The 25043-nt window shown below is 39.7% G+C and overlaps 1 protein-coding gene across 7 annotated transcripts in view; it reads left to right on the top strand.

Moving 5' to 3' along the window:
* The window catches only part of LOC129353780 (FERM, ARHGEF and pleckstrin domain-containing protein 1-like), a 42017-nt gene extending 17070 nt beyond the window's left edge, over nucleotides 1–24947 (top strand). For 3 of the 7 annotated variants that reach the window (XM_055023214.1, XM_055023216.1, XM_055023215.1), the window contains exons 3-27: nucleotides 5364–5468; nucleotides 6971–7013; nucleotides 7097–7175; nucleotides 8558–8655; nucleotides 9090–9204; nucleotides 9583–9730; nucleotides 10358–10453; nucleotides 10737–10903; nucleotides 10981–11049; nucleotides 11177–11252; nucleotides 11792–11933; nucleotides 18130–18338; nucleotides 18787–18876; nucleotides 20154–20287; nucleotides 20499–20580; nucleotides 20653–20714; nucleotides 21046–21221; nucleotides 21305–21585; nucleotides 22143–22232; nucleotides 22327–22409; nucleotides 22842–22954; nucleotides 23027–23187; nucleotides 23601–23708; nucleotides 23778–23929; nucleotides 24363–24947. In XM_055023214.1, coding sequence (XP_054879189.1) covers nucleotides 5364–5468; nucleotides 6971–7013; nucleotides 7097–7175; nucleotides 8558–8655; nucleotides 9090–9204; nucleotides 9583–9730; nucleotides 10358–10453; nucleotides 10737–10903; nucleotides 10981–11049; nucleotides 11177–11252; nucleotides 11792–11933; nucleotides 18130–18338; nucleotides 18787–18876; nucleotides 20154–20287; nucleotides 20499–20580; nucleotides 20653–20714; nucleotides 21046–21221; nucleotides 21305–21585; nucleotides 22143–22232; nucleotides 22327–22409; nucleotides 22842–22954; nucleotides 23027–23187; nucleotides 23601–23708; nucleotides 23778–23929; nucleotides 24363–24438 — 2955 coding nt within the window. In that variant the 3' untranslated portion in view covers nucleotides 24439–24947. Of the gene's footprint in view, nucleotides 1–5363; nucleotides 5469–6970; nucleotides 7014–7096; nucleotides 7176–8557; nucleotides 8656–9089; nucleotides 9205–9582; nucleotides 9731–10357; nucleotides 10454–10736; nucleotides 10904–10980; nucleotides 11050–11176; nucleotides 11253–11791; nucleotides 11934–18129; nucleotides 18339–18786; nucleotides 18877–20153; nucleotides 20288–20498; nucleotides 20581–20652; nucleotides 20715–21045; nucleotides 21222–21304; nucleotides 21586–22142; nucleotides 22233–22326; nucleotides 22410–22841; nucleotides 23188–23600; nucleotides 23709–23777; nucleotides 23930–24362 lie in introns of all 7 variants that reach the window. The other 4 variants (XM_055023221.1, XM_055023218.1, XM_055023219.1 and 1 more) reach the window with 4 other exon arrangements.
* The last annotated feature ends 96 nt before the right edge of the window (nucleotides 24948–25043 follow it).

Here is a 25043-nt window from a genome sequence, read left to right as displayed (position 1 = left end):
GAGGGAGAGGAAGTGTATCTGTCAGTGTTGTAGCTGGCAGCTGATTCTGCAGAGAGTCGGCCATACTGACAGCTTCCTGGCACGCTTCTTTCAGGCCGTGAATGAAGCCGCGACAGAATGACTCAGGAGGAAGTGAAGGGGGCACACAAACAAACTCTCATTAATCCAACTTACTAAGCAGTTTGTGTCCATTATGGACTTTGATATACTCCGCTGTCTGATTTGCTGTGAGAATCAGCAAGTTGAGTCATGTTGTGGAAGTTAAACGGAGAGAAACTACGTTTGCAGCTATTTTGAGCCGAGTTATTTGTTATGCAGAAGGACAGCTGGTCATTAAGGCGCTTGTCTCGACTTTATAATTATCTGAGAAGAGGAGAGTTCGGCCCATAAACTCAGCTTTGGAAGCTGGACACGGCCCCCACATGTCAGCTGTTTTACCCAGACTGCTTCTGTGTATGCAGGCACGTTGGCCTCTACCTGAAATATTTTACCGCAAACAAATCCAAGAAGAAGAAAAAGTAAAAAACACTTTATCTGAGTCTTGCACAGTAAAAATGTGATTAGGAGTGTATGTGTGTGCCTGTGAGTTTTTGTCTGGGTAAGAAGGCCTCATTGATAGAAGCTGCTGAAAGAAGTGATTGTGATTCAAAGTGAAAGGACCTCAGTCTGTGCTCAGCAGGGAACAATCTGCTCTCCGTCTGCTGAACGGATTCAGCAAACAGATAAAATCCATCATATTTATCAACCTTAAACAACCCACACTAAAAATTTATAGCACTTAATTTCTGCTTTGTTTTAACCTCTTGAGATCCCTCTTTTTGTGATAAAGTTGCCAAGAGAGGGTCATGAGAAAAGGCTGAACGGTTGCCTGTTGAGCTTATTCTTCATTTATTGTCATATAAATATATCTAATTGTTTTTTCCATTGAAAATAGTAGAGGTCAAGTCACCAGAACTTTCCATTTTTCTTTTTTATAGCTTTGACCTTTCTAATACCAGTTTTGCCCAGTGTCTTTTTAACAAATTTAATATGAAATTATGTAATAACAACACAAAAACTTAATTTTATTGCCTTCCCATTCAGAGTTAGGAGCTCATTATTTGTTTGTATTATTAGCAGAGGGGCGTTGCATTACATCAGCTGTTAGTATGGCTAGCATCTATCTCCAATGCAGCGGTCTCAATGTTTATTTCTTCAAAAGAATTCTGATTGTTTTCCAATCTAATTTATTTTATGATAGAAAATGATTGAAAGCTTAGCAGAAAGTAAGAGAAAAGTCAGGAAAAAGGATTCTCCTGTTTTGAGACAAAACAGTTTACAATTTAAGCCAGCTGTAGCATATTATATTAGCAATTATTGTGGTTAATATCACGAAGTAAACAATGTATCTGTATATTTTGAGAATGAAATCCTTTAACTCTTCCAAAAAGCTCAAAAATGTAGTTAGCCTTCCCGTTAGTCTCTGGAAAACTTGCTCTTGCTCCATAACAACTTGACTGAACCACAAAGATGTTGAAGAAAACATGGATTCTTTTTAAATAACTTTTTATTTCTCCATGCTTTGTCTAACTTCAGTTTTTAAACTACTCATTAATACTGAATATAGTTAATTTTGAGTCTTCTTACTCTGTACCAGCTTCCACACTGACGTGAGTTGGTTTTCCAACTTACTATTGGAATCTAATTATTTGCTAACCACATTAGAAGTTCATTTTTAATACTATGAAGCTTTTTTTTCCCAATTGGCCTGCAATTAGCAGGCCAATTGGAGCAAACTGAATTCTCTTAAAAGACAGAAACCTAATTAAGAGCGATTTAAATGGGAAGACTTTCATTTCTTCATTGAAGAGATTCACAGAGATGCTACCAAGCAAAATGAAATAAAATATACAGATTTTGGTCAAGATTCCTACAATTCAGTCATTTTTGCACGTTAGCTTTTTGCATGTTCTTTGAGGCCAAAGACTGCACATTCAATAGAAAACAAAAGGTCAAACCTTTCCAAATTAAGCACATATTTCAGAGTTTCATGTAGCAGAAAGAGAGGGTTTTGTTTTTTCATGACCCACTTCTCTTTTGCAGTTCCCACATGTGAAGCTGCAGGGTAAACGGATGAAAGCATGCAGCGTGATGGTAAACAAAACAATCTGTTTTGTCAGCAAATGTTGGAATTTGGTGTTGCTAAATATGCCCAAAACTTAGTTTTTCATTCAGTGGGCTAAATGCTGGCTCTCGCTAGCCACATCTGAAGAGTTTAAACTTTACTTTCACCGCTCTGTTGGCCAAGTTTGATCCAGTTCCTGCCAGCTACTGTCTGTTGTTTTCAGCAGAGCTGTTTGGGATTCTGCTTTCCTAACTTCTCAGCATTTCAGATCTCACCTTTTTTTAGTCTTTTTTTTTATTTCCCCCTCACACAATGTTCAGATTAGATCCAGTTTTTTCTTATGACTACCAGCTCGCTGCGTGGACAGAAAACTTAACGACAAACAGGTTTGCTGCAGTCCTTCAGATGAGCTGGTGCCAGCCAAAGGAATAAAACTGAATGTGTTGACATTTTCTGGCAGATGAAAGGAGATAAAATCCATCAGGTTCATGAAACCTGTGTTGGTATAACTGGATTTGAGTTTTCTGGCATATGTTTCCACATGCATTCCAGCGTGTAATGTTACTGAATGTGGTAATAGGTCTATTTCTCAATTTCTGTCTTTAGTTACTTAAGAAAGGTTAGCTGTAAGTGGAGGAAATGGCTTAAACTCAAAGCTAATGGGTGCCTGAACATCAAGCTCAAGCATCAAGAACTTATTAAATGCAGAAACAGTTCTTAACCGTTCATTAGTTTGGGTTTATCGATACATTATGACACAAGTAGTTTGACGCCCCTGTTCTTGATAGCTTTGGTAAACCAGAAGGCAAATCTCTCAATTTACCAGTCTGCCTCCTTTCCAATAATAATCAACTAATTTAGTGATTGTTTGATCATTAACTGAAGTATATAGACTCAAAAAAGGAAATTTGCTGAAAGAACAACACAATCAGAACAGCAATTAAGCCAAATCTATGTTGTGCCCAGTGGAAACCGTCTTAGAACTACCGCTACCACTTTTGGGGGTCAGCCAATCAGCATCAAGGATTTCTGGATTGGCTGTATTGAAATGCCTGCCAATGCTATTTCAGTTTCCCAAGCTGCATTTTCTTTGGAATATTTTATTTGTGCTCTGTGGAAAAATCTGCAAACAAGCACATTTCTCTCTTCAACCTGATATTCTCACAGCAGAAAACAATAACCAGAACTCGGTGTTGAGATCTTTCTTTGCATCAATGTTTCCAAATTCTGCGTTTTCATTCTCATGCTTGTCAGTGGGATTCAAATCTGGCCTTGTGTTTCTACCAGAGCTGTGTGCTTTTTGGGCCGGACTCCTGCGCCTCTTCTAAGCCCAACGTGTTTCTGCATGATAGAAAACCTGGAGCTTTTGTTGTTGAAGTTGGACGTCTTGTTGGAGGAGAATGGTTTGCTAATGAAGGCCGTCTGAAGAGGAAATAGTTCAGCTCAAAGTAAAGGAGACAGAAGCAGAGAGAAATCAATACAGTAAACCGAACTAATGTGTTTATAGATGTCGGTAGAAAGGAGAATAACAGTGAAGAATTATTTTTGACTGCTTTCCTGCCATGTAAGCCACCCTTCTTTCTTCTGTTTTTCTACTTCCTCCCTTTTTGTCCCGTCTTAACCGCCTTAAGGCGAAGATTACCGCCACCCAGAGCTAAATCCTGTCCAAACGGCAGCATCTGTCAGTCGAATAATAAAGACGTTCTCGGAGAGTTTCACAGAATCCTGATGTTTCCTTGATATCAGTCTGCAGCTCGAGCCAGTAAATGTGTGTGTTGTGCTTGGTGAATAGCTGGATGAAGAGTGTGTGGGTGTTTCCCTGCGGACAGACTGAACACACACTCACGTCGACATGCGGAGGCCAGATGGTGACAGACTTGGCTCACGGCTGCTCTGATGCACCGTGCCTGTGGTCGGACTTGTCACAATTAACAATTACATAAGTAGAGTTGTTTGGAATAATCCTGTCTATATATACTTATCAGCGTTGTTGGTTTTTCCTTTTGTTTTTATCATTTATTATCTATTTCTGTTTAAATAAAGACATTTAATTCAGTTTAACTGGCATTGAATTGGATTAAACTCTTCAGTTTTTTTTAATCAATAATATTTCTACTGACTAATTGTGCACCAATCCCTCCTGAAGCAAACCATGATGCTGCCACCTAATTCTGTTGCAATAAACAATCAATTAATTGCATGATTAATTTAAAAAACTTGATCATTTCCATTCTGGTATTTTAATAATACACTTTTTGAAGGAAAATATCATTTACCAAGACATTATAATGCATTTTATTTATGGTTTAGGTTGTATTTTTATTTATTGTTTTTACAATCGTAGGGCATTATCATCATATTACTTGAAAAACAATAACATTGTTTGGTGCGATAATTACTGGGACAATTTATTGTCCAGAAAAGTTTATCATAGCTGGTTTTCTATGGCTTCCTTACTTCTCAACTTTCTTCTTTTTTCACAAAATTTTTCTGTTGCTTTTCCAGTAAAGGCCTTGTGCTTAATATTTGGCATTTCAGGCCATGTTGATACCATTTCACTGTAGATAATGGCGCTAGATTCAACCAGCACTTTTAAAAAGGCTTCAACTTTTGGTGTCAATTTGTTCCAAACCCGTTTTGTGTGAAAATGTTTTATATAGATATTAGAACAGATGACCATTTAGCAATTGGAAATTGCACATTGTGGGCTTAAATCTTTTGTAAATACTATAAAATGTTATTTGTTTCACTGTGGGTTATTATATCACTGACTGGGACAGAAAATGTTTTCAATGCAATTTTAATTTGATTTATGAAAAGTCTCTGAAATCTCCAAGCCTCATTTATATCGTATTTTCCAGATTATAAGTCCTAGATTTTTTTTCATAGTTTGGCTGGCCCTGCGACTTATTCATGTGTTTTCCTCTTCGTGACAAATTTTTTCACCATCGGGATTTGTAATACCAGAAAATATGGTAGTACTGAGTAGCATTTCAGTGCAGAGTAGTCATTAGTAGAAACACATGGATGCAGTGAAAAGCAGTTCCCGTATCCCTGAAGTTGCATCACAACCTTAAAACAAGAACAAACTGGCTTCCACGGTTTTGTTCGATCAAAAAGAAGAGTCTGCACTTCACATCCGGGTCAGAGGTCAGCTGCTTTTTGCCAAGATGCTCTCTTGATTCTTCTGGAAAAACTGTCGCCATTTTTTCCTAGTTTAATCCAAAATGGCTTCCCCTTTCCTGTCCTTCTCTTGCAGCAACGCGTGCCTGGGAAAGTGCTTTTTGACCTTGTCTGTGTCCACCTCAACCTGACTGAAGGGGACTATTTTGGGCTTGAGTACACGGATCACCGGAAAATGACGGTAGGATGAGTTTCGTTGGAAGGATTCAGTGATAATTTTTATAAATTTGCATTGTTGAGGATTTAAGCCCCAGCTTTCTGCTACAGTCTGGTTCCTGAAGTTTCTAGCAGCAGCTGTTTGTAATGATCTGCAGACTGTATGAGTTTAGTTTGCAGTTGAAACTCCATTAGAGCACAAACATGTTGTGAAAAGAAGAAGCTATCTGGCTCTGATGAAAGCTGAACTGTTCTTTGAGGATCGAATAACATGAAGTCAAATAACAATACGAATCTTAACCTCCACTCTACAATGTGTTTACTATATTTGTAAAGCTATTAGTATCATTTTTAGCTCCCAGACTCTATTTCGATATAATAAACCTCTTTAATGACCTCCATTTTCAAGAGTAATGATGTGTTCAGCTCCAAAGTTTGTGCTTTTGCATTTAACTCTTTCAGCCAGGCTAATTCAGGCTAACTCCTGAATCGAGCTAATCATAATAATTTGATGCTAATTATTACAATTTAATTTCCGTAATATGAAGCAAAGTTTTAATCAGATCAGGTCTGACTCTGAATTTACCTGTTGACCTCAAAAGTTGTGATTTAACATGTCAGAGTTTGTGGCACCGACTCGATTTGTAGAACAGATTGATGAATTTTAACTTGATGGTTTCATTTTATAATGCAGGCAGTATTTTTTAAAGGACCAGCGTTTAGAAATGAGTGCCATCTAATGGTCAAATTGGAGAATGGAGTTCTTTGTCCTTCTTTGTCCTTAATTTTTCATTTTTCCGTCTTTATTTTTTCTCTTTATCCTCATGTTCTTACATTTATGTTTTTCTTCCTTTTATTTGGTCTCCTTCCCTCATTTCCTTTTCTCCTTCATTGTGTCCATCGGCTTTCCTTTCTGCTCTCTTCCCTCCTTTATTCCATTAGTTGTCCTTTCATTTCTTTCTTTCTTCCTTTCTTTGCTTCTTCCTTCCTTTGATTTGTTCTCACTTCCTTCCCTGCTTCTTTTTTCTCCCTTTTTTTAATCTCCCTTCTTTCCTTCCATCCGTTTCCCACTTCTTTCCTTCCTTCCTTAAGTCTATACTATATTTCATTTCTTTGATTCTTTCTTTCTTCTTTTCCTGCAATAATTCAGTATGTTCTCCCATCCATATTTTCTTATCTCTTTCTGTCCTTTTTTTCTTTTCTTGTGGTCCAGTTGGACAGCATAATTTCTAACAACAATATTAGTCTTCAGATTTTGAAAAATGTGAATTTTCCAAACTCAAGTTGTTAAGAAGATCAGATATTTCTCAACAATCCAATATGACGGCTGCAGATCCGACCCTCGGTGAAAACAGACCCAGTAAGCTGTTGATTTGTCTACAGTAGAACCAGTTGGTGAAAGAGCTGCAGCAGTAATGAGTGAACACAATGTTTAGCAATGTTGTGCTGTGATGCTAACAGCTGTTAGCCTGCTCATGGCCAGCGTAGCAGCGCTACATGATGTAATGGAGTGTTTTCTGCTCTCAGGTGTGGCTGGACCTCCTGAAGCCGGCGCTGAAGCAGATCAGACGTAAGAATCTGTCGTTTCTGTTTCTGTTGATCTGTCTTCCCACGTCGTCACTTGCTCTCTAGCCCATAATTTCTCTCCTCCAGGACCTAAAAACACCATCCTTCGCTTTGTGGTGAAGTTCTTCCCTCCTGACCACACGCAGCTCATGGAGGAGCTGACTCGGTATGTTTTTCACAGAAACCACACCTATACTCCTCTAACCATGTTTTTAGCCTTCCATGCAGCGTTTTCTGGATGTTTCTAATGATGCCTTGTCAAATATTCTGATATTTTAAGATGAGACTTTAAGGCTAACTGTGGGATCTGGGAAACAGACTCCTTGTAAAAACTTTTTTTGCCTCATAGCAGCTAAAAAGAAACTCCTGTTCTGCTTTTAGTCTGACAATCCGGTCCAAGCCGGCCCAGATGTTTGTCCAAGCTCTCGCCACCAACCTCTGACCTCCTGCATTTTCCCATGATGCAGCAGCTCCCAGAATATTTCTGTCACTTTGGGAATTTCTTTCTTAACCAACCAGTTGTAGGTTTTAGTTTTTCTGCTCCTGGTCTTTTCTCTTTGCCAGTTTACTCACAGGGAACAGGAAGTGAGCTAGCAGCTGTTTGCTTTTCCTGTGTTTGGTCAGATTGGTAGAAACATCTGGAAAAATGTGAAAAAATAAATACGCTTTTAGAAATGTATTATTATTTCCTGACTTTATTCCCGGTTCTTTGTTTCTTTTAGTATTACATTTTTTTGTGTCCTTCATTTATTCCATTCTCATGTTTCTTCTGTTTTTGCTTTTTTCCTACTGTCTTTCATCCTTTTGCCTTTCCTTCCTGTCTTGTGTCCTCTGTCCTTCTTTCTTTCATTCCTTTTTTCTTCCTTCTTTTCTTTTTTTCCACCTTGTGTCCTACTCTCCTTAAGACCTTTCTCTCTTCCATCACTTGTTTTATCATTTTTTTCTATCTTTCTTTCCCCTCTGTCCTCTCTTCAGTTTTTGTTTTTCTTTCTTCACAACCTTTGCCCTTCTTTCTTTCCTTTCTCATGTCCTCCATCTTTCCTTGCCTTACTGTTTTTATCCTTCCTTATTTTTCATCCCTCTGTTCTGCCAATTGTCCTTCTTTTCCACATTGCCTTGACTTCTTTCCTTCCTTTCAACATGTTCTCCTTCTTTCCTTTTCTATGTCCTTCCTTTTAGTATGTCCTCCATACTTCTTTTATTTACTTCCTTCCTTCTTTCCTTCTTTTCTTCCTTCCTAAAACTGATGTTTTAGTTTGTAATGTGACAAAAATTTTAACATAAACCCAGATTATCATTGCTGAAATATTGCTGAAATAGTCTAACATATTCAGAGATACTTTTTTGCTTTGTCATATTTACTAAACATCAACAAATGTGCAGATTTGGACTGAAATGTGAGTTTTATGAGCAGTTCTTGTATTGAATCAGCTCTGGTTTAAGACTGTTTTGTTACTGCATCATGACATGTTCCTGCGGGCTGATCTAATCTGACCATCTGATCATTTTCTGATGTCAGGATGGTGTTTTTGTCCTGCTGTTCTCCAGGTATCTGTTTGCCCTGCAGATCAAACGCGACCTCGCCTGCGGTCATCTGATCTGCAACGACACCAGCGCCGCCCTCATGGTTTCCCACATCATTCAGTGTGAGTAAAACATGGGTTTCACTTCCTTATCCAGTCGCCATTTTAACACAATATAGAAAATAAAGTAATTTTTTATTTATATCATGCAGACAAAATCAGTTGCTCTCTGTTAGAAATATCTCAATAATTTGCTAAATTCTCTTTTTGCTCTAAAATTCTAAAAATTCAAAAAGATGTTTAGGAACCTGTGTTTTTACTTGAATTTTTCATGTAGGGTGGCTGGACCAGCCGTCCAGCCATTCGTCAAAACGTCCATCTGTCCATCCATCCAATTGAAAACAGACAAGATGTACTTTTATATTTGTACGAATTTACTTCTTTTATCAGTTTTCCTGATACTTTTCAAACCATTTGATTTTACTCGTATTTTTTCTGCCAGTTTTTTCTCCTTTCTCGTCCAAATAATCAGTTTTTCCCTCCCTCCATCCCACTAGCTGAGATCGGGGACTTTGACGAGACGCAGAGCTGGCAGCACCTGCTGCACAACAAGTATCTTCCAGACCAGGACGCCATCAGAGACAAGATCATCGACTGCCACCGCCAACATGTGTGAGTCCCTTCAGACCTCCACTGCTGGCAAACACGCAATCTGAACATTTACAAACAAGGCGCACTTCCCCTCCCCCAGCACAGATAAAGACAGAGAAACAAACCACTGGCTTTCCCTCGCTCCAATCCCTCAGCTCCTTCTTTGCCGACACAGGAAGGAAGTGGCTAATTCAGGCGCTCATACAGGAAACAGGAAGCGATTTTCAGATTTTGCGAGGAAACAAAGCTCTTTTTTGCGGCAGGTTTCTTTCCGGCCTGCAGCTGGTGCCTCCGTCTGATCCTGTTGTTGTTTTAGGACTTGTGCAGTGGGTTTCTGTTTGGATTTAAAGCTACAGCTACTGGACTTCATTGCAACTGAATGAGGTTTTTCTTCCACAGTGGGCAGACTCCAGCGGAGTCGGACTACCAGCTGCTGGAAATTGCTCGGCGGCTGGAGATGTACGGCGTCCGGCTGTACCCTGCCAAGGACAGAGAGGGAACGAAGCTCAGCCTGACGGTGGCGCACACCGGTGTTTTGGTTTTCCAGGTAGGATCTTCCACCAAGCTCTGGTCCAAACACACCAGAAGGCAGCAGCTCAGTTTGTAAGGGAAGTTCTACAGAATCCTGCTAGACACCCAAATGTGTGGTTCTGGTTCACAGAAGCAGAGACGCAGCTGAAAGCTGTAGGACTGCAGACTAATGATCTGTCCTTCCTTGTGTTCTCCATGGTGTCCTTTTTCTCCTCCCTTTTTTTGTGTTGCCCTTATCTTTTTATCTCCTACCTTCTCCTTTGTATCCTTCCTGTCTTGTGTCAAATCTTATATTCTTCCTTCTTCCCTCCTGCAATCCTTCCTCTTTATCCCCTTCATTTCTTCCTTGCTTCCTTCTTCCCACCCTTGTCCTTTCTCGCATCTTCTTGTCTTACATTAATAAAACCTGCTCATTTTACAACAGAATCTAGAAATTTATGAGAAAGTTGTGTTTTAAATTTTAAACTAAACAAAAATGACCTTAAAGTCTGCAGAAAGTTTAGGAACATTAATTCCTTAAATATTTTCTTGCTTGCTTGTCCAAAATATTTCTTATTATGTTGTTTTCTAAAAATGTGAATAATAGTTTCTTCTTTTTGCAGTAGAACTAGCTGCATTCAGTTGGTTTTTGTTTCTCGTTCAGGGTTACACAAAAATCAACGCTTTCAACTGGTCCAAGATTCGCAAGCTGAGCTTCAAGCGTAAAAGGTTCCTCATCAAACTGAGAGCCGACCCCTCTGTAAGTCCATCTAAGATCTGAGATTTTGTTGTTGAAATCTTGAAAAGATAAAACTTTTCAACTGTTTTCTCCACTTAAAATCACAAAATAGTTTTATTAAGATAGATGGTCACTTTACTTCCACACGGGTAAAAATATGTTGAAGTAGTGTTACTCTTCAATATATTTTCCACCTCTTCATTTAAGGAAAATGTTCAGTTTGATTAGTTTTTGCAAAAAGAAACCTGAGAATAAGGGTGCGTTTGTTTTCCACATGCTTTGAACAACTCTTGGTGTCGTCCAGCAGAACTCCCACCACGACACACTGGAGTTCGCCATGGCCAGCAGGGACTGCTGCAAGGTGTTCTGGAAGATCTGTGTCGAATACCACGCCTTCTTCAGACTCTTCGAGGAGCCCAAACCTAAACCCAAGCCCATCCTCTTCACCAGGGGTTCCTCATTCCGGTTCAGGTGAGCCAAGAATCAGAAACTGCTTCGTCTTCTGTCTCTTTTGCTTAAACTTACATTTAGATTCACTTTTCTTCCAGCGGGAGAACGCAGAAGCAGATCATCGACCACCTGAAAGACTCTGAGCTGAAGAAAGTCCCTTTTGAGAGGTGAAGAAGCGTCCTGGTTCTGCTCCAGTTTCTCAGACAGACCCTTGTGTGGTTGTAATCAGATTTGCCTGGTGGGTTAGCTGATTAGCGGCGCATGCTTTGACCTGGTGTCGCCTCCGGTTTTCAGGAAACACAGCAAGGTTCTGTCCAGCAGCAGCATGTCGCCGCACTCGTCTTCCTTCAGATCCCAAGTGCCAAAAGAGGTAAAACACCTTCCTGCCTTACCAATGCCATATTTAATAAATTAATCACATGATGAATTAAAATGAGCTCCACATTAACAAAATCTGCAACGGTTGATACCAAATTTGTTTGGCTTTGTTGGTGTGGGGGGAACTGGTTGACCTTTAATGACCTATGAATGTAAAAAAATGGCAGCAGAAACAAAAATTTTGCATTTGAACCAATTTTATTTAATTTCAAGAAGGTGAGAGAGCAAATTCATTAAGTCTGAAATTAGAGTGTTGATTTTCTAGACTGGGAAGTTGGAATTTCCCAGAATGCAGCATTAGCTAACACTTTTATTTTTTTAAAAGTCCTAACTGGCAGTATTGCCTGTTTGTCCTGTTTGAACCTGATAATTAATATATCTTTAAGATTAAGTTTGTCATCAGAGACATTTGATTTATCTTGTCTTCTAGTTCCAGTGTAAAATGTTCTTTGAGAGGTGAATTTGCGATATTTTATGCTGAAAATGAACTCAAAACAACAATATTGTCATTTTTCTTGGTATATTTTGCAGAGTGCCACATCTGTCCTGTTAGCAGACCAGCCAGACTCGGCCAAAACCAACGGCACCGAGGAGCCTCCGACCAACAGCGCCCTCAACTCGGACCCGAGCCGACAGAACCACAACGGAGCGGCCCAGCACCTCCTGAACCCAGGTCCAACCTGCAGGGCAAACAAAGGCAGCAGCTCCTCTATTCCTTACATAGACTGCAGCGACATAGACTGCAGCGACATAGACAGCGAATGCGAGGTGGGGAAGAGCGGCAGGGCCCCCAGGGGCCACAGCAGCGCAAACGAGAGCAATGAGGATGAGGGCAGAGATGGGGGTCTGTTCGGGGCGGTGAATGGGTTCTACCACACCAACCACCAGGGGCTGATGCAGCAGGCGGTGATGGGTAACAGAAATGCAGAGGAGGTCCTGTCCAATGGCGGCTCCTTCCACAGCCGCCTGCCGCTCCACAGCACGCTGCTGGACGAGATCTTCCAGGGCCGAGACAAGCGCGGCGTTGCTCGCCCACTGGGGACCGGGACTCGCAGCCAGTGCTCCAGCCCGGTCATCAGCAGCTTCCACCCGCGGACCAATTCCCTCAGCCGAAATGACAAACGGGCACGGTCAGCCGCGCGCCGGGTCGCGGTGGGATGACGGCGGTCATTATTTTAGCAAACGGCCCGGCGGCGTCCCCGTTGAGGCTCCTGCCGTCTCGCCGTCGTCCCACTACGGCAGCTACTCCCCGATCCTCTCGAACCGCACGCCAACACATCCGTCCAAACCGTATAACCTCAACGTCATGCGGAACCGTTCCGACACCGACCCGTTCATCCTCAGCCAGCTTACTTCCACCCCGATGCGCCGAGTGGAAACCCCGTGCTCCGCTCCGACAGAGCGAAAAGCCACAATGGCTAACGGTAATCTCGCGGTTCCAGGTCAAGCGCGATCGAACGCGCCGGCACAGCGGCTGTTTGGCCAAAAACCAAACAACAACAACAACACGCTGAGTCAGCCGGTCCAAATGATTGACGGGTCCACCAGCAGCGGCACCGACACCAGCGACACAGAGTCCGACACCGGCAGCAGCGCGTACAGCCAGCCGCTGCTGTACGGTAACCCCGCGGCGGTTAACTCCCCCGACGGGAAGTTAAAGTTTGGGAGTCTGCGGGCCGACGAGGAGCGAGAGCAGCGGTTCCGGTTCAGTGAGGAAGACGTGGCTGGTCAGGTTTTTAGCTGCTGAGCAGGAAAATACAACCAGACTTTGATTTAATCTACTGTTTGACTTATTTCCCTTTTAAATATCTGGATGTCGTCATGTGGAGAATCTGGGACGCCTCATTAAATCTTGTGTTCTCTGGAAACTGAAGAGATTTAAATAATCAGGTTTCAATCACTAATGATAGAAACAAAAATGTAAAATTAATAATCTACCTTTTGTGCTCTTATTGTGTTAATAAAAAACAACTATTCTTTTTTTAGGTAAATTCTTCTATTGAAAAACTTTCCTATTTGACATACGTTTCTTCAAATGTGTTTTTTATATCACTAAATTGCACAAAAAGATTTCATTGAATCATATCTTCCAATTTTCTTATTTATGAAAATGGTTAAACTAACATTTCAGGGTTTTTTTTAATGAACTGAAATTTATCATAAAAAATAAATCAGATGAGAAATTTTTCTCCATAAGTGATAATACTATATGTCTGAGATATTTTTTATCCACTTTATTAATTTATTCCCCAGTAGAAATTATAAATTTGTAATCAGGAGTTCAATTAAATTTGACATAATTTGTTAGAGTATTTTAGAAAACACACATTTTCATGAGGTGTCCTAATTTTTTCACACAACTCTGAAAGTAGAGAAAAAACGTTTTAGTAAACTTTTCACAACTCTTTATAAAAAGTTTTATAACAGATTTTGTTCAAGTTCAACTGCATTTTTTGAATTGTAAAATTGAAGATTTTTAACAGAAATCTGCAGTTTTCTACGGCCATTTGTTTTATTTTTTGACTAAACCAGCTGTTAATGCTGGTTTATCTTGTAAATAGTTAACATTTTCGCGTGAATAACCTTTTTTAAGGGGAAATTCCTCCTGTACAATGTGCCATAACTGAAAAACTTTGTATTTAGAAGGAAATCTTAAAGCTCACATTTGGAGCTTCTAGTGAAGATTATTTCTGCAAGTCTTCCAGCTGTTTCTTTTAGCTTAGTTATATTTATATCAGTCTCTTCTGTGTAGCAGGAATGTTAGGTTTGTTGATAAGTAGCTGATAAATTAGAGCGATTTCTTGATTTATTGAGGAGAAACTGATTTATTTAGAGGCGTTTATTTCTCTCTGACGTTTGACATGAATCTCTTTCTATGTCCATGTTTGTGGCGTGAAATAAAACCTTAGAGTTTGACTTTGTATTGTGCAATAGTAGTTTTCCTTAGAGGTTTTTATTGTGGCGCTAGAGAGGGAAAGTTGTGAGCAGCTCAGTTTATTTAAAGAAATGGTTGATCTTAATTATAGCCCTGTTTAATTGTATATGTTTTCCCAGAAAATGGGTTGTATTTTAGTGTTTGAAGTGGCAGAAGGTCCTTTTGAGCACTTTTGGTTAATTATTTCAGATTACTTTAACTCTGATATGGACGTTTGCTCAGGAGATCTGTTAAATGTGTTTTTCTACCTATTATGCAGCATTTATTAGATTTTATTAGAGAAAAGTCAATAAAAAAACACAAAAGCTGCAATAACGAGGTTGCAAAAGTGTGCACATTCATAAACTAATACTTTTTGACATCCTAAAAGTTTCATAAAACAATTAGTATAAGGATTTGCACACATATTTTCCTCTAGCAGATTGTTTCCAGTAAATTTGTGCTGGATGCATGTTGCATTAAAGGAGAGGAGTATTTTTCATGTTTTTTAACTTTATAGTAGCACTGGTGTAAAGACTTTAGAGAACTTATTTTAGATGTATCCTCGACTGAGATTGATTAGCTTTGAATGGAAACAGTCAGATTTTGTGATGCATTTTCTGTTTTTCTTTCACATCTTTGTTTTCCTCGCTGTAACTCAAAAGCGCCACCCATAGCTGTCTGCTTGTGCTTGGCTCGGCCCCTGGCATGAACTCCACTCAGCAATTAAATCTGAATGTTACCTTTCACTCAGTTCAGCTGCTCTTTCCTCACTTCTTAAACTGCAGTTTATGGGAGGCTCCTCATCTCCATCTGTCATTTGTTGCCCGTTTGGCTGCCTGTTCTCCACTTTTATTTTTGCTCTCACTGGAACAAGTAAATTCAGCTCAAGCCAGTATTTCACACCAATTTGAGGTTACTGTTCACGAATGTACTGCTTCAAATCTGATTGGGTTAAATGTGGAAGATGTTTGACGTTTTTTCCTGCTTTCTTCTGAAAAAAAAAAAAACTTTCTGCTTTGAAATGCACTGTTTGTTTCTTTCTGTTTCTATGAAGGCATGTTAACCAGGCTGGGAAATTGCCACTTTACTGCTTTTTGCTCACTTTGTGTGTGTGTTGAGGGGTTCACAATGGTTCAAAATGTTTGAGATGCAGGTGATGCAGTCAAACATATAACCAAGCACATGCTCTTTATGTTTCTTTTCTTAATTTTTGGAGTTGTGCCTTTCAATCGCTTTTCCCTCCTGAGTAAATCACCTGCACCTCGTTTATTTCAAACATTTAGAAATCCGTTGTGTCATGGATTTGTGCGACTTTGCTCCAGTTTTCTTGTAAACAGAATGGGAGGGTGAAGACAGACAGACCAGTGAAGTTCATAATAATGCAATTATGCAAGTGTACAGAAGATATATTTGAGGAATGAGGCGTTTATGTTGTCAGATGTAGAAGTCTGCGAGTTGTCAGAGCTTGAAAACTTGTATAAACACAGGGAAACTGGAGCCGAGTCCCACACTGTGCCGTCCTCACACTTTGCCTGTTTCATATTTGCATTTGCTACCACTCAATTTCACTGATGCTTCTTCTTTGTCATTTTAATAAAACTGAATGTACAGTAATTGTCATGGCACATTAGGTTGTTTTAGGTTGAAAGAAATCTTGGAGCTATGGGATATCTTTTTCTGCTGTCATTTTTCTTATTAAATGAGCTTTTGCCTCATCTAAATTTGATAAATTTAGAAAAAGTATCAATTCCACTGGCTCTGGATTTTGTAACTACCTAAAAGGCCTTTTAAATGTCCTTACATTGTGATAGGCTTCTATGATTTTGTATTCATGCTGTAATTTGTATGTTTATGGACTTAATCCAAACCAAATTTGCTAGTTTTACCACTTTAATACTAAAATTATTTTTTATTCTTCTTCTTATTACATAGTTGTCCTGATATTTGTTGAATAAAGGGAATAGATTGATATTTTAGGAAGTAAAAAGCAGCATTAAATATGGGATACCAGCTAATGCTAACAGCCAGTTAGCTTAGCTTAACTTATTTAGCTTAGCTTAAAAGAGATCATGAATATCAAAGTATCAGTTTACAAAGAATTAAAGTTAAATAACAAACAATACAGTGTTTTTCTTTAACGGCTGCGGAAATATTTTGGTTATTTTGCAAATTATTTACATTTTTTAACTTAACCTTACACTGGTTACTTCTTTCTATAGCATTTAGCTTAGAGTAGCAATATTTGTTGAATGTCCGTTGAAATATTTGAAAACAATTAAATTTAAGTTTTTTATCATCATTATAAGAACTTTTATGTAAAATTGCAGCGTTATTGAAACCTTTTTTAAAATCCTCAATCCAGTCCCTTTGTAAGCTTAGCTAACTGGCTAACAAAGCTATGCTAATGGTATCGCCTAGAAAATATACCAGTTATTCTCAGTATATTGAACTAATATGAAATGAATGTGAAATATGGAGTATTAGGATTAAATCTGCATGTTTTTCTGTTGTTAGCTGCTTACTTTTGAAAATACATTAGTTAGCAGCTATTTCGCTGCTAACTAAAACATTAGCGACTTCTCCTGTTTGCATGTTAACTTTCTAAATTTAAAGCTGACTAAATCACCAAAAATCTGAAAAAAAAAAAGCTGCCTAAATCTGAATAATGATAATTTTCTGATAAATATGTACAGCTTCACTCGTTTTCTATCACTTTTGCAACGCTGTTCTTTCACATCTATCGCCAAACTCTTGCTGGATGTTTTATTTGTTGCTTCTATGACTTTTCCTCCTTTCTTTCTTTCATTTGTCTCACTTTTTAATCTGTTTGTGGTGCACTAGTGTTAATAAAAAAAACATTGTTTAACATAAAAAGGGACTCCAGAGTTCTGTTTGAACTGTGACCCCTCCCCTGTGTTGCATTGTGGTAGATGTAGTCTTCCTGTTAGCATGTGTGTGTTGTGTCTAGAGTTGTTTGTCCTTGGAGTTTTTTTCTCATAGCACCGCTGCATAGATCTGCACTCACTGGTTGCGATGGTTTTACCCATGATGCAGTTTGATGTATAGCAGTGGAAACTTTACAGAACTGGGCAAGTATACAGTCGAATTTAGAATCATGTAGTTTAGTAGTAGTATTAGTAGTAGTAATAGTACAAGTATTTGTAGCTGGTATCTACGGTTTAATGGGAGATGTTTGTGCAATTTACGTATTTAATTGCGACATGCATATTTCTGATTCCCCAATAAGACTCAATTTGCGGTTTCAGAACCTCGCTATGCCCTGACCTACTTACATTTCCTATACATTGCATGACTAAAACATCAGTATGTTTCTCTTGGAAGTTGAGATTAATCCAGTTTGGATAATTGTGGAAAAAGAAAAAAAGTGCAGAAATATATTTGGATTTCCAGACTTTTTTGTTTTATTTGCTTTTTATTCTCCCTTGTTTCCTTCCTTCCTATCTTTGGCTTCTACCCCAAATCTCTTCCCTTTCTTTATTCCATATTTCTTCTTCTTGTGTCCTTTTTTATAATTTTTTTGAATCCTTAGTTCCTTTCCTAAGTTGTCCTTGTCTCCTACCTTCAACCTAAGTTTCCTACATCCTTAACTTTTCAATTTTTTCTTTCTTCCCTTCCTCCCTTTCATTTATTTGTAATAACTTAATAGCAATGTTAAAAGTTAATATTTTTAAATTAATGTGAAGTACAGAAAACTCTGGGAAATTGAATTTAAAATGTGAAGGAAACCACATTAAAGAAATGTTTTCAATTAGAAAATCATTTTAAAAAATAATGCTTTCAACTAGAAAACTAAAAGTTTCACAACCCAGTTCACCAAATTCCAAATAAAACTGAACTTTAATTAAATTTTCACACAATTTGATTAACCGTTTGTCTTGTTGCCCATTCTTTCTCCTCCTCCCTGTCTGTGTTTTCCATTCCCAACGTTCAGACGGCTCCGAATCCAAAGAATCTCCACAGGAAAGTCCCCGGCTGGTTCCGAACGGTGGCGGCCCAGGGGAGGGTCAGGAGAGGGGTGTCACCGGCATGGCGGATTTGTGTCAGATTCCAGGCGGTCAGCCGCTGTCGCCGCTCACCAGCCCACTGCTCATTGAGGCCGGATACGTCCGCCATGATGACGAAGAGGAGGCGAGGAGGAAGGTGTGCTTAGAAGTGGAAAAACAAAGAATTTAATTGGATGAATCAAAAAAATGTGAAACTTAGCAAAATACCTGCAAATATACTCCGTTGTTTTATAATTTGGCTATAATAGGAAAACAAAAGCAGAGATTAAGAATGAAATAAATAAACACTCACCTCACAGCATGATACTGCCACTTCCAATCTATGAAGATGTTTTCCCCACAGCATGGTGCTGCCACCACCATGCTGAATGTTTTTATTTTAAATTTAAAGGTTTTCATAGTCATGGGAAGAAAATACAAATAATTTTAGTTTTTTACTTGCAGAACATTTTTAAAAAGATTCACAATTTTCTTCCTACTGTAAAAATCTATGTAGATGCGATCTATGTAGAGTGATGATGTATGTACCAGAGTATCTGCATAGATGTAGATGTGCTAGATGTGCTGTGTGTGCTTGTGTCCAGAAGTTTCCCACAGACAAAGCGTACTTCATGGCCAAAGAGCTGCTGACCACAGAGCGGACCTTCCTCAAGGACCTGCAGGTGATCACCGAGGTGAGAACTGCTTCCTGGTTTTAGCCAACATGTCGTCGTCTCTTTTTCTGCTCTGATGGACAAATTCCTCAGAAACGGTTCAGCCAAATATTTCTGACTCACTCTGATAAATCTGGAATCTGATTGGAGGATTTTTCACATCTGTTAAAGTGGAAAAGGAAAAGAAAGAGGAGTGGAATGTTGTTAGATATAACTGCATGCTCTCTTTTCATCATTTCTTTCCTTTCTTCCAATATTTTTCTCCCCGTTCTTGTCATCATTTTCTCTTCCTTCCATCTGCCATATTTTCTTTCTTTGTATCTCTTCTTGTTCTTTCTTTTTTTCTTTCTTTTGCTGCCTCTTTTTTCTGTTCTTTCTCTTTTTTGTTTGCTTTCTTTGTTTCTTTTGTTCTTTTCTGCCTTTTTATTTTTTCTTTTCTTCATCTCTATCTTCTTTTCTTTTTTCTTCTTTCCCTCTAAGAATTTGTTTCTCTCCTGTTACTTCTCCCTCTTTTTTATCTTTTTAATTTTCTTTGTCTTTTTAGTCTCTCTATCTTTCTTCTTCTCTTTTTTTCCCTTTCTTTCCTTTCTTTTTAAATCTAGTTTTTTTAATATAAATCTTGACTGGCGAGTTTCTGTTTTCTGACCTTTTACCTTTAACCCGTCTTTGCAGCAGCACTTTGGTTTTTCTGCAAGTTTTAAACTTTCCTTTCAGATCGTTCTATCTCTCTCTCTTGCTTTCTCTATTTTCTTTTCCTCCTGTCTGTTTCTGCACAAAAAAATAAAATGTCTGCATCATAAATCTCCCAATTAGAGGGCAGCGCAGCGTTGCGTTGTGTGGTTGAACTCTTGTGTTTTTAACTGAAATAGCTTCAGGTTCAGGCACCTGCTCTTAAGTCCATCATGACCTCTGACCTTTCCTGGGGAGAAAATCTCTCTGCTCACATTTTTTCTTCTATATTTCCAGTTTGACTTCAGTTTTCTGTCGGAAGTGGAAGGAAGGCGAACTGGATGACCTCTTGACCTCTTTGTCGAGCTCCTCCCTTCGTCCCTTTCTTCCTTCCTTCTTTCTTTCCTTCCTAGCTTGCTGTTTTTATTCCTTAGCTCTTTCCTCATCTCCTCCCTCCTTGTGTTTCTTGTGTCCTCCTTCCTTTGTTAGTGTTTTTAAATACTGAGAATTATGGGAGTCTGGAAAATTCTGAAATTTTTAATGTCAATGTGTCAAAAGTCTCCTCTTCATATTTTACCATTTCATGCTAATTTATCTCATTTCCTCTCTGTGTCTTCTTCTGTTCCCAGTTCTTCCAGAAAGCTGCAGGGAAAGATGAAGCCTTTCCAGACGGCGTTAAGAACCTCATTTCTTCCCACTACGATCCCGTCTACAGGTTTCACCAGGGATTCCTCAAAGAGACGGAGCAGCGGCTGGCTCAGTGGTGAGCTCTCTTCTTCTACTGAGGGATATAAACTCTATTTTGGTATTGAACCTCGTAGGAAGTCCTCATTTCCTTAAATTTTTGCTTTCTTGTGTCTGGAAGTCTGTGAGGTGAAGTTTTCCACTTCTGTGTGTGTATAATTTATGTCATCCTGCCCTCTAGTGGAGATTACATGCTATTGCACATGAATCAATAATAAATGCTCCAACAGGGAGGGTCGGTCCAACGCTCACATCAAAGGAGATTACCAACGAATTGGAGACGTTTTACTGAAGAACATTCAGGGATTGAGGGTGAGAGTTCGTCTGGATTTCCTCTCAGATTGTTGCAATTGCAGATCTAATCGCTTTCTTTTGTTCCTGCAGCAGCTGACGGTTCATCTGCAGAAGCATTCGGAGTGCCTGGTGGAGCTGGAGCGAGCTTGTAGGTACGGCAGCGGAATTAAATTTCAGTTTATTTACAAAAATAAATAATCTCAGGACTATCTCATATATTCTACATTTTATTTTTTTGTGAGACTTTTCTGTCAGTTTAAAGTTTGAGTCACCTGCACACATCTTCATTTGTTGAGGCAAACTAGCTTCCAGTTGATTTTCTTCAAATGGGAAGTTGGAATTACTGGTCATGCACCAGTAATTCATTTTTAAATTGGATCGATTGTTCTTCCATTTTGATTTCTGTTGCTTCTAATAAGTTGGTGATAAGTTATTATTATTAGTTCAGGGCTTATCAAGCGTTAAGTTTGAGTCCGTGTCCAGGTCGAGTCGCAAGGTGGAGGCCGTGTGCAGGGACTTTGAGCAGCAGAGGGTTTGCTACCTGCCGCTTTACATCTTCCTGCTGCGGCCGCTGCACCGCCTGCTGCACTACAAGCTGATCCTGGAGAGGCTCTGCAAGCACTACCCTCCCACCCACGACGACTTCAGGGACAGCAGAGGTGAGTGGCCTCACCTCGTTTCATCTCCGCCTGTCTTTTCCCCGCCGTCGCCTCTCTAAAACCCGGCTGCCCCGTTCCTCCAGCCGCCCTGGCAGAGATCTCGGAGACGGCGCAGCAGCTTCAGGGCATCATGATGAAGATGGAGAACTTCCAGAAGCTGCTGGAGCTGAGGAAGGATCTGACCGGCGTGGAGAACCTCGTCACGCCTGGCAGGGTGCGTCTCCCTCCACGCTGTCGCTTCCTCAGGTCTGCTGGACTCCAGCTGACGGGTCGTGTTTGTGTTTGTGGCCTGCAGGAGTTCATCAGGCTGGGCTGCCTCAGCAAGCTGTCAGGGAAAGGTCTGCAGCAGAGGATGTTCTTCCTGGTACCAGTCACTGCTCCACTCACTTTACACGGCTGCTCCAGAAAACTAAACACAGGAATATTTACACACCTCAGTCCCAAAACCGAGTCACTCTTCTTCTCTTCTTCCTTCCTTTCTTTCTCCCCCCAGTTTCTTCATTCCTCCCTCATCTTTTTCCTGCATAATTTACTTTATTTTTATCCATTATCTTTTCTACGTTTCAACATCTGTTTGTGGTGTTTCCTTTGTTTTATTCTTTTCATTTTTTTTGTTTTTCCTCATTTCCATCTTTGTTTCCTCCTTCCTTTTTTATTCTTGTTTTCTTTTTCATTCCTTTCATCCTCTTGTTTCTTTAATTCCTATCCAGTTTTCTTCTTTTTGTCTCCTTCCTCCCTCCCTTGTTTTCTTCCTTTCTTTCTGCCTGGTCTCTGTAGATGCCTCTTTTATACATTCAAAGTCAATTTTTGCATTAAATGTGTTTGAAATGTAATTAAATATCAGATGAATCTTGTATTTTACACGATGGCGTACAGAAATGTTGTCCTTCTGATTTTATAAACGCTTCCTGTTTCCTCCAGTTCAGTGATTGTTTGATGTACACCAGTCGAGGAACAACTCCGTCCAACCAGTTTAAGGTCCATGGCCAACTGCCGCTGTACGGCATGACGGTGTGTCATCAATAATAGGATCAAAAGAACAATTATTGATCAGATTATAATCTGTTATGTGTGTTTTTAATGCATTTCTGCTTCTGTTTGTCAGATTAGAGAAAGTGAGGAGGAGTGGGGGGTCCCTCATTCGTTTACGCTCTTTGGACAGCGGCAGTCTGTAGTGGTGGCAGCCAGGTGAGGAAAATGACACTTCAGCTGTTTTTATTCCTCTAGTGGCTTAAAAATAAACATTTTCTTTTTTATGTACCATATCTTGTTTTATTTTTTGAAAAAAAAATCTTTTATTTCAGTCATTCAGTTGTTGAAATGAGACATTTTTACCCTTTTATAATTTAAATAATCTTCCAATGGAACTAGGACTTCTTAAAATCAATATTAAGTAATTATTTACTTTAAACAAGCTCCTAATATTTGTAGAAAACTTAGTTGTAAGTTAGTGTTGTCTTATTTCAAGTGTAGAAATATATTTGCACCATAAACTCGACCAGAAATACTTGGTAAAATATTTGTTTTTACAGTCCAAAATGGCGGACAATCTGAACTATGAAAATCCAAGCAGTGCATTGGAGGAAAAATTAAAGAAGCCATATTTGTTTGTTCCTGCAGTTGTGCTGCAGAGATGGAGCGCTGGGTGGAGGACATCAGGATGGCCATCGACCTGGCAGAACAGAGCAGCAGTCCAAACGCCGAGCTGCTGTCCACCAGTCCACCCGACACCAGTAAGATGCTCCCAGGACCAGCAGTCAAACTGGTTCCAACACCCGTCCAGACGGCATGTCTTTGTCCTTCAGAGCCTTTGGAGGACGCTGGAACTGAGCTGGAGTCGGAAGAGGAGCTCTGCGGCTCGCGCTCGTCCCTCGAGCGTCAGAGTCACCGTGGCAACACCACCGTTCACGTCTGCTGGCATCGCAACACCAGCGTGTCCATGGTGGACTTCAGCGTCGCCGTGGAGGTGCTGCTCTGCTCTCCGTGCTCATCTGTGCTTCATTCTGTGTGGTTTTCTGCTCAGCTTGTCTTCTCTTTATCCTCCTGTCCTCTTCCACTCCATCTGTGCCTTCATTTGTTTATCCGCTCACGCTGGCATCGGTAGGGCCGGTCAGTGAGTTCATGAGGCCCCGCAGTCTCACCTTGTGGTTTGCAGCCATTCTGTTACTGACATCTGGTGGCGCAGAGAGGTACTGCAGCAGCTGGGAAAGCACTTCTCTGTTTAGAAAGTCAAATTGGTGAGAGTTTTGTGAAAATAAAGAGTAGATGGTAATAGAGGCGAGCAGCTTTCCCTTTGTACTCAATTTGTCCAATTTTCTAATCAAAATTGTAAGCAGAGGTGATTTAATGATCTCTGGGCTTCCTGTGCTTGTGTTTCAGAACCAGCTCTCAGGTAACCTGCTGAGGAAGTTCAAGAACAGCAATGGCTGGCAGAAACTCTGGGTGGTCTTCACTAACTTCAGCCTGTTTTTCTACAAGTCACACCAGGTAAGACGTGCAAACGTGCAACAAAGAGTCGCTCTGGGATTTTTTTAACAGTATCTGGCGTTCCTGCAGGATGAGTACCCTCTGGCTAGCCTCCCTCTCCTGGGCTACTCCGTCACTGTCCCGGCCGAGTCCGAGAACATCCACAAAGATTACGTCTTCAAGCTTCACTTTAAATCCCACGTGTACTACTTCAGATCAGAGAGCGAGTACACATTTGAACGGTGGGTGTTGACTCATCAAAGAGCAGTGATTTAATCTAGTTTTACCCAGAGGTGAATGTTTTATTTAAACCACAGGGTTCCTGCAGAAGGTGGAAATGTGGAGAGAAGATCTGAAATGTTTCCCACATTTGGAAAAATTCCACGATACTAATTATGATCAGAAGTAATTTGCTCCAATAAGACTTAAAAAATTTGCACAATTAATCATCTGTTTATTTGTCCATCAAGCCAACGATCAATCTCTCCATCAATCAACCTTTGCGAAAACCAAAGGATTTAATTAATTTTATTTCTGATAATAATTGACTAAGATATTTGAATTTGGAATTTAAAATAAAAAAAAGTCAGTGCGAGCTTTTGAGAAAGTGAAAATATGAACTGATTTCTTTCACAGACAGTGTGTTTAAGTGTGTTTCCTGTTGTTGGTTTTCAGGTGGATGGAGGTGATCCGCAGCGCCACCTGCTCCGCCAGCCGCCTCCTGCTGAGCTCCAGGAAGGATCTGTACTGATGACTCTGTCATCTTCACATCTCCACCTCGGCCTTACACAAAACCACAGACTTCTCTTCCAGCCTTCTAACAATTACACTTTTTTACACACCAACACAATCAGAGGCCCTCAAAGTTTCTTTCACACCATTTATTTTCAATGTTCTTACTTTTTCTGTGCCAAACTAAAAAATATTAGCAGTATTGTCCTTATTTTCACTTTTTTAACTCGACAAATTCAGAGATCCATAAACCAGATGTGTGGATTAATCATAATGCCAGATTAGGACACAGAAACCATGCTTTTCTTTTTGTAATTCCTCTTTGTACAGTATTTTGAGAACACTGTGAAAATAGTTTTTTTTTTTCCTTTTTCGTTTTGTCTTCATTGAAAAGAAACACTTCAGACCTGCTTCCAAAGCCGACAGAGATTTTCTATCTTCATCGCCTTCTTCCCAGTATTTTTCCAGCTTTCTGGAATTGTTTTGAAAAGTTTGTGTTCATATGAGAAATAAACAAAGCAAATCACAGATTATGTCTCATTAGTAGAGATTGCAGGTTTTGATCCTACTGAGGCTTTACTGGGAGTTTATGGATCTGGAAATGGATTCATAAAATCTGGGTGA

Source organism: Poeciliopsis prolifica, unplaced genomic scaffold (genome assembly GCF_027474105.1).
Source record: "Poeciliopsis prolifica strain line A6 unplaced genomic scaffold, Auburn_PproV2 SCAFFOLD097, whole genome shotgun sequence".
Lineage (NCBI taxonomy): Eukaryota > Metazoa > Chordata > Actinopteri > Cyprinodontiformes > Poeciliidae > Poeciliopsis > Poeciliopsis prolifica.
This window is presented reverse-complemented; position numbering and strand designations above follow the sequence as displayed.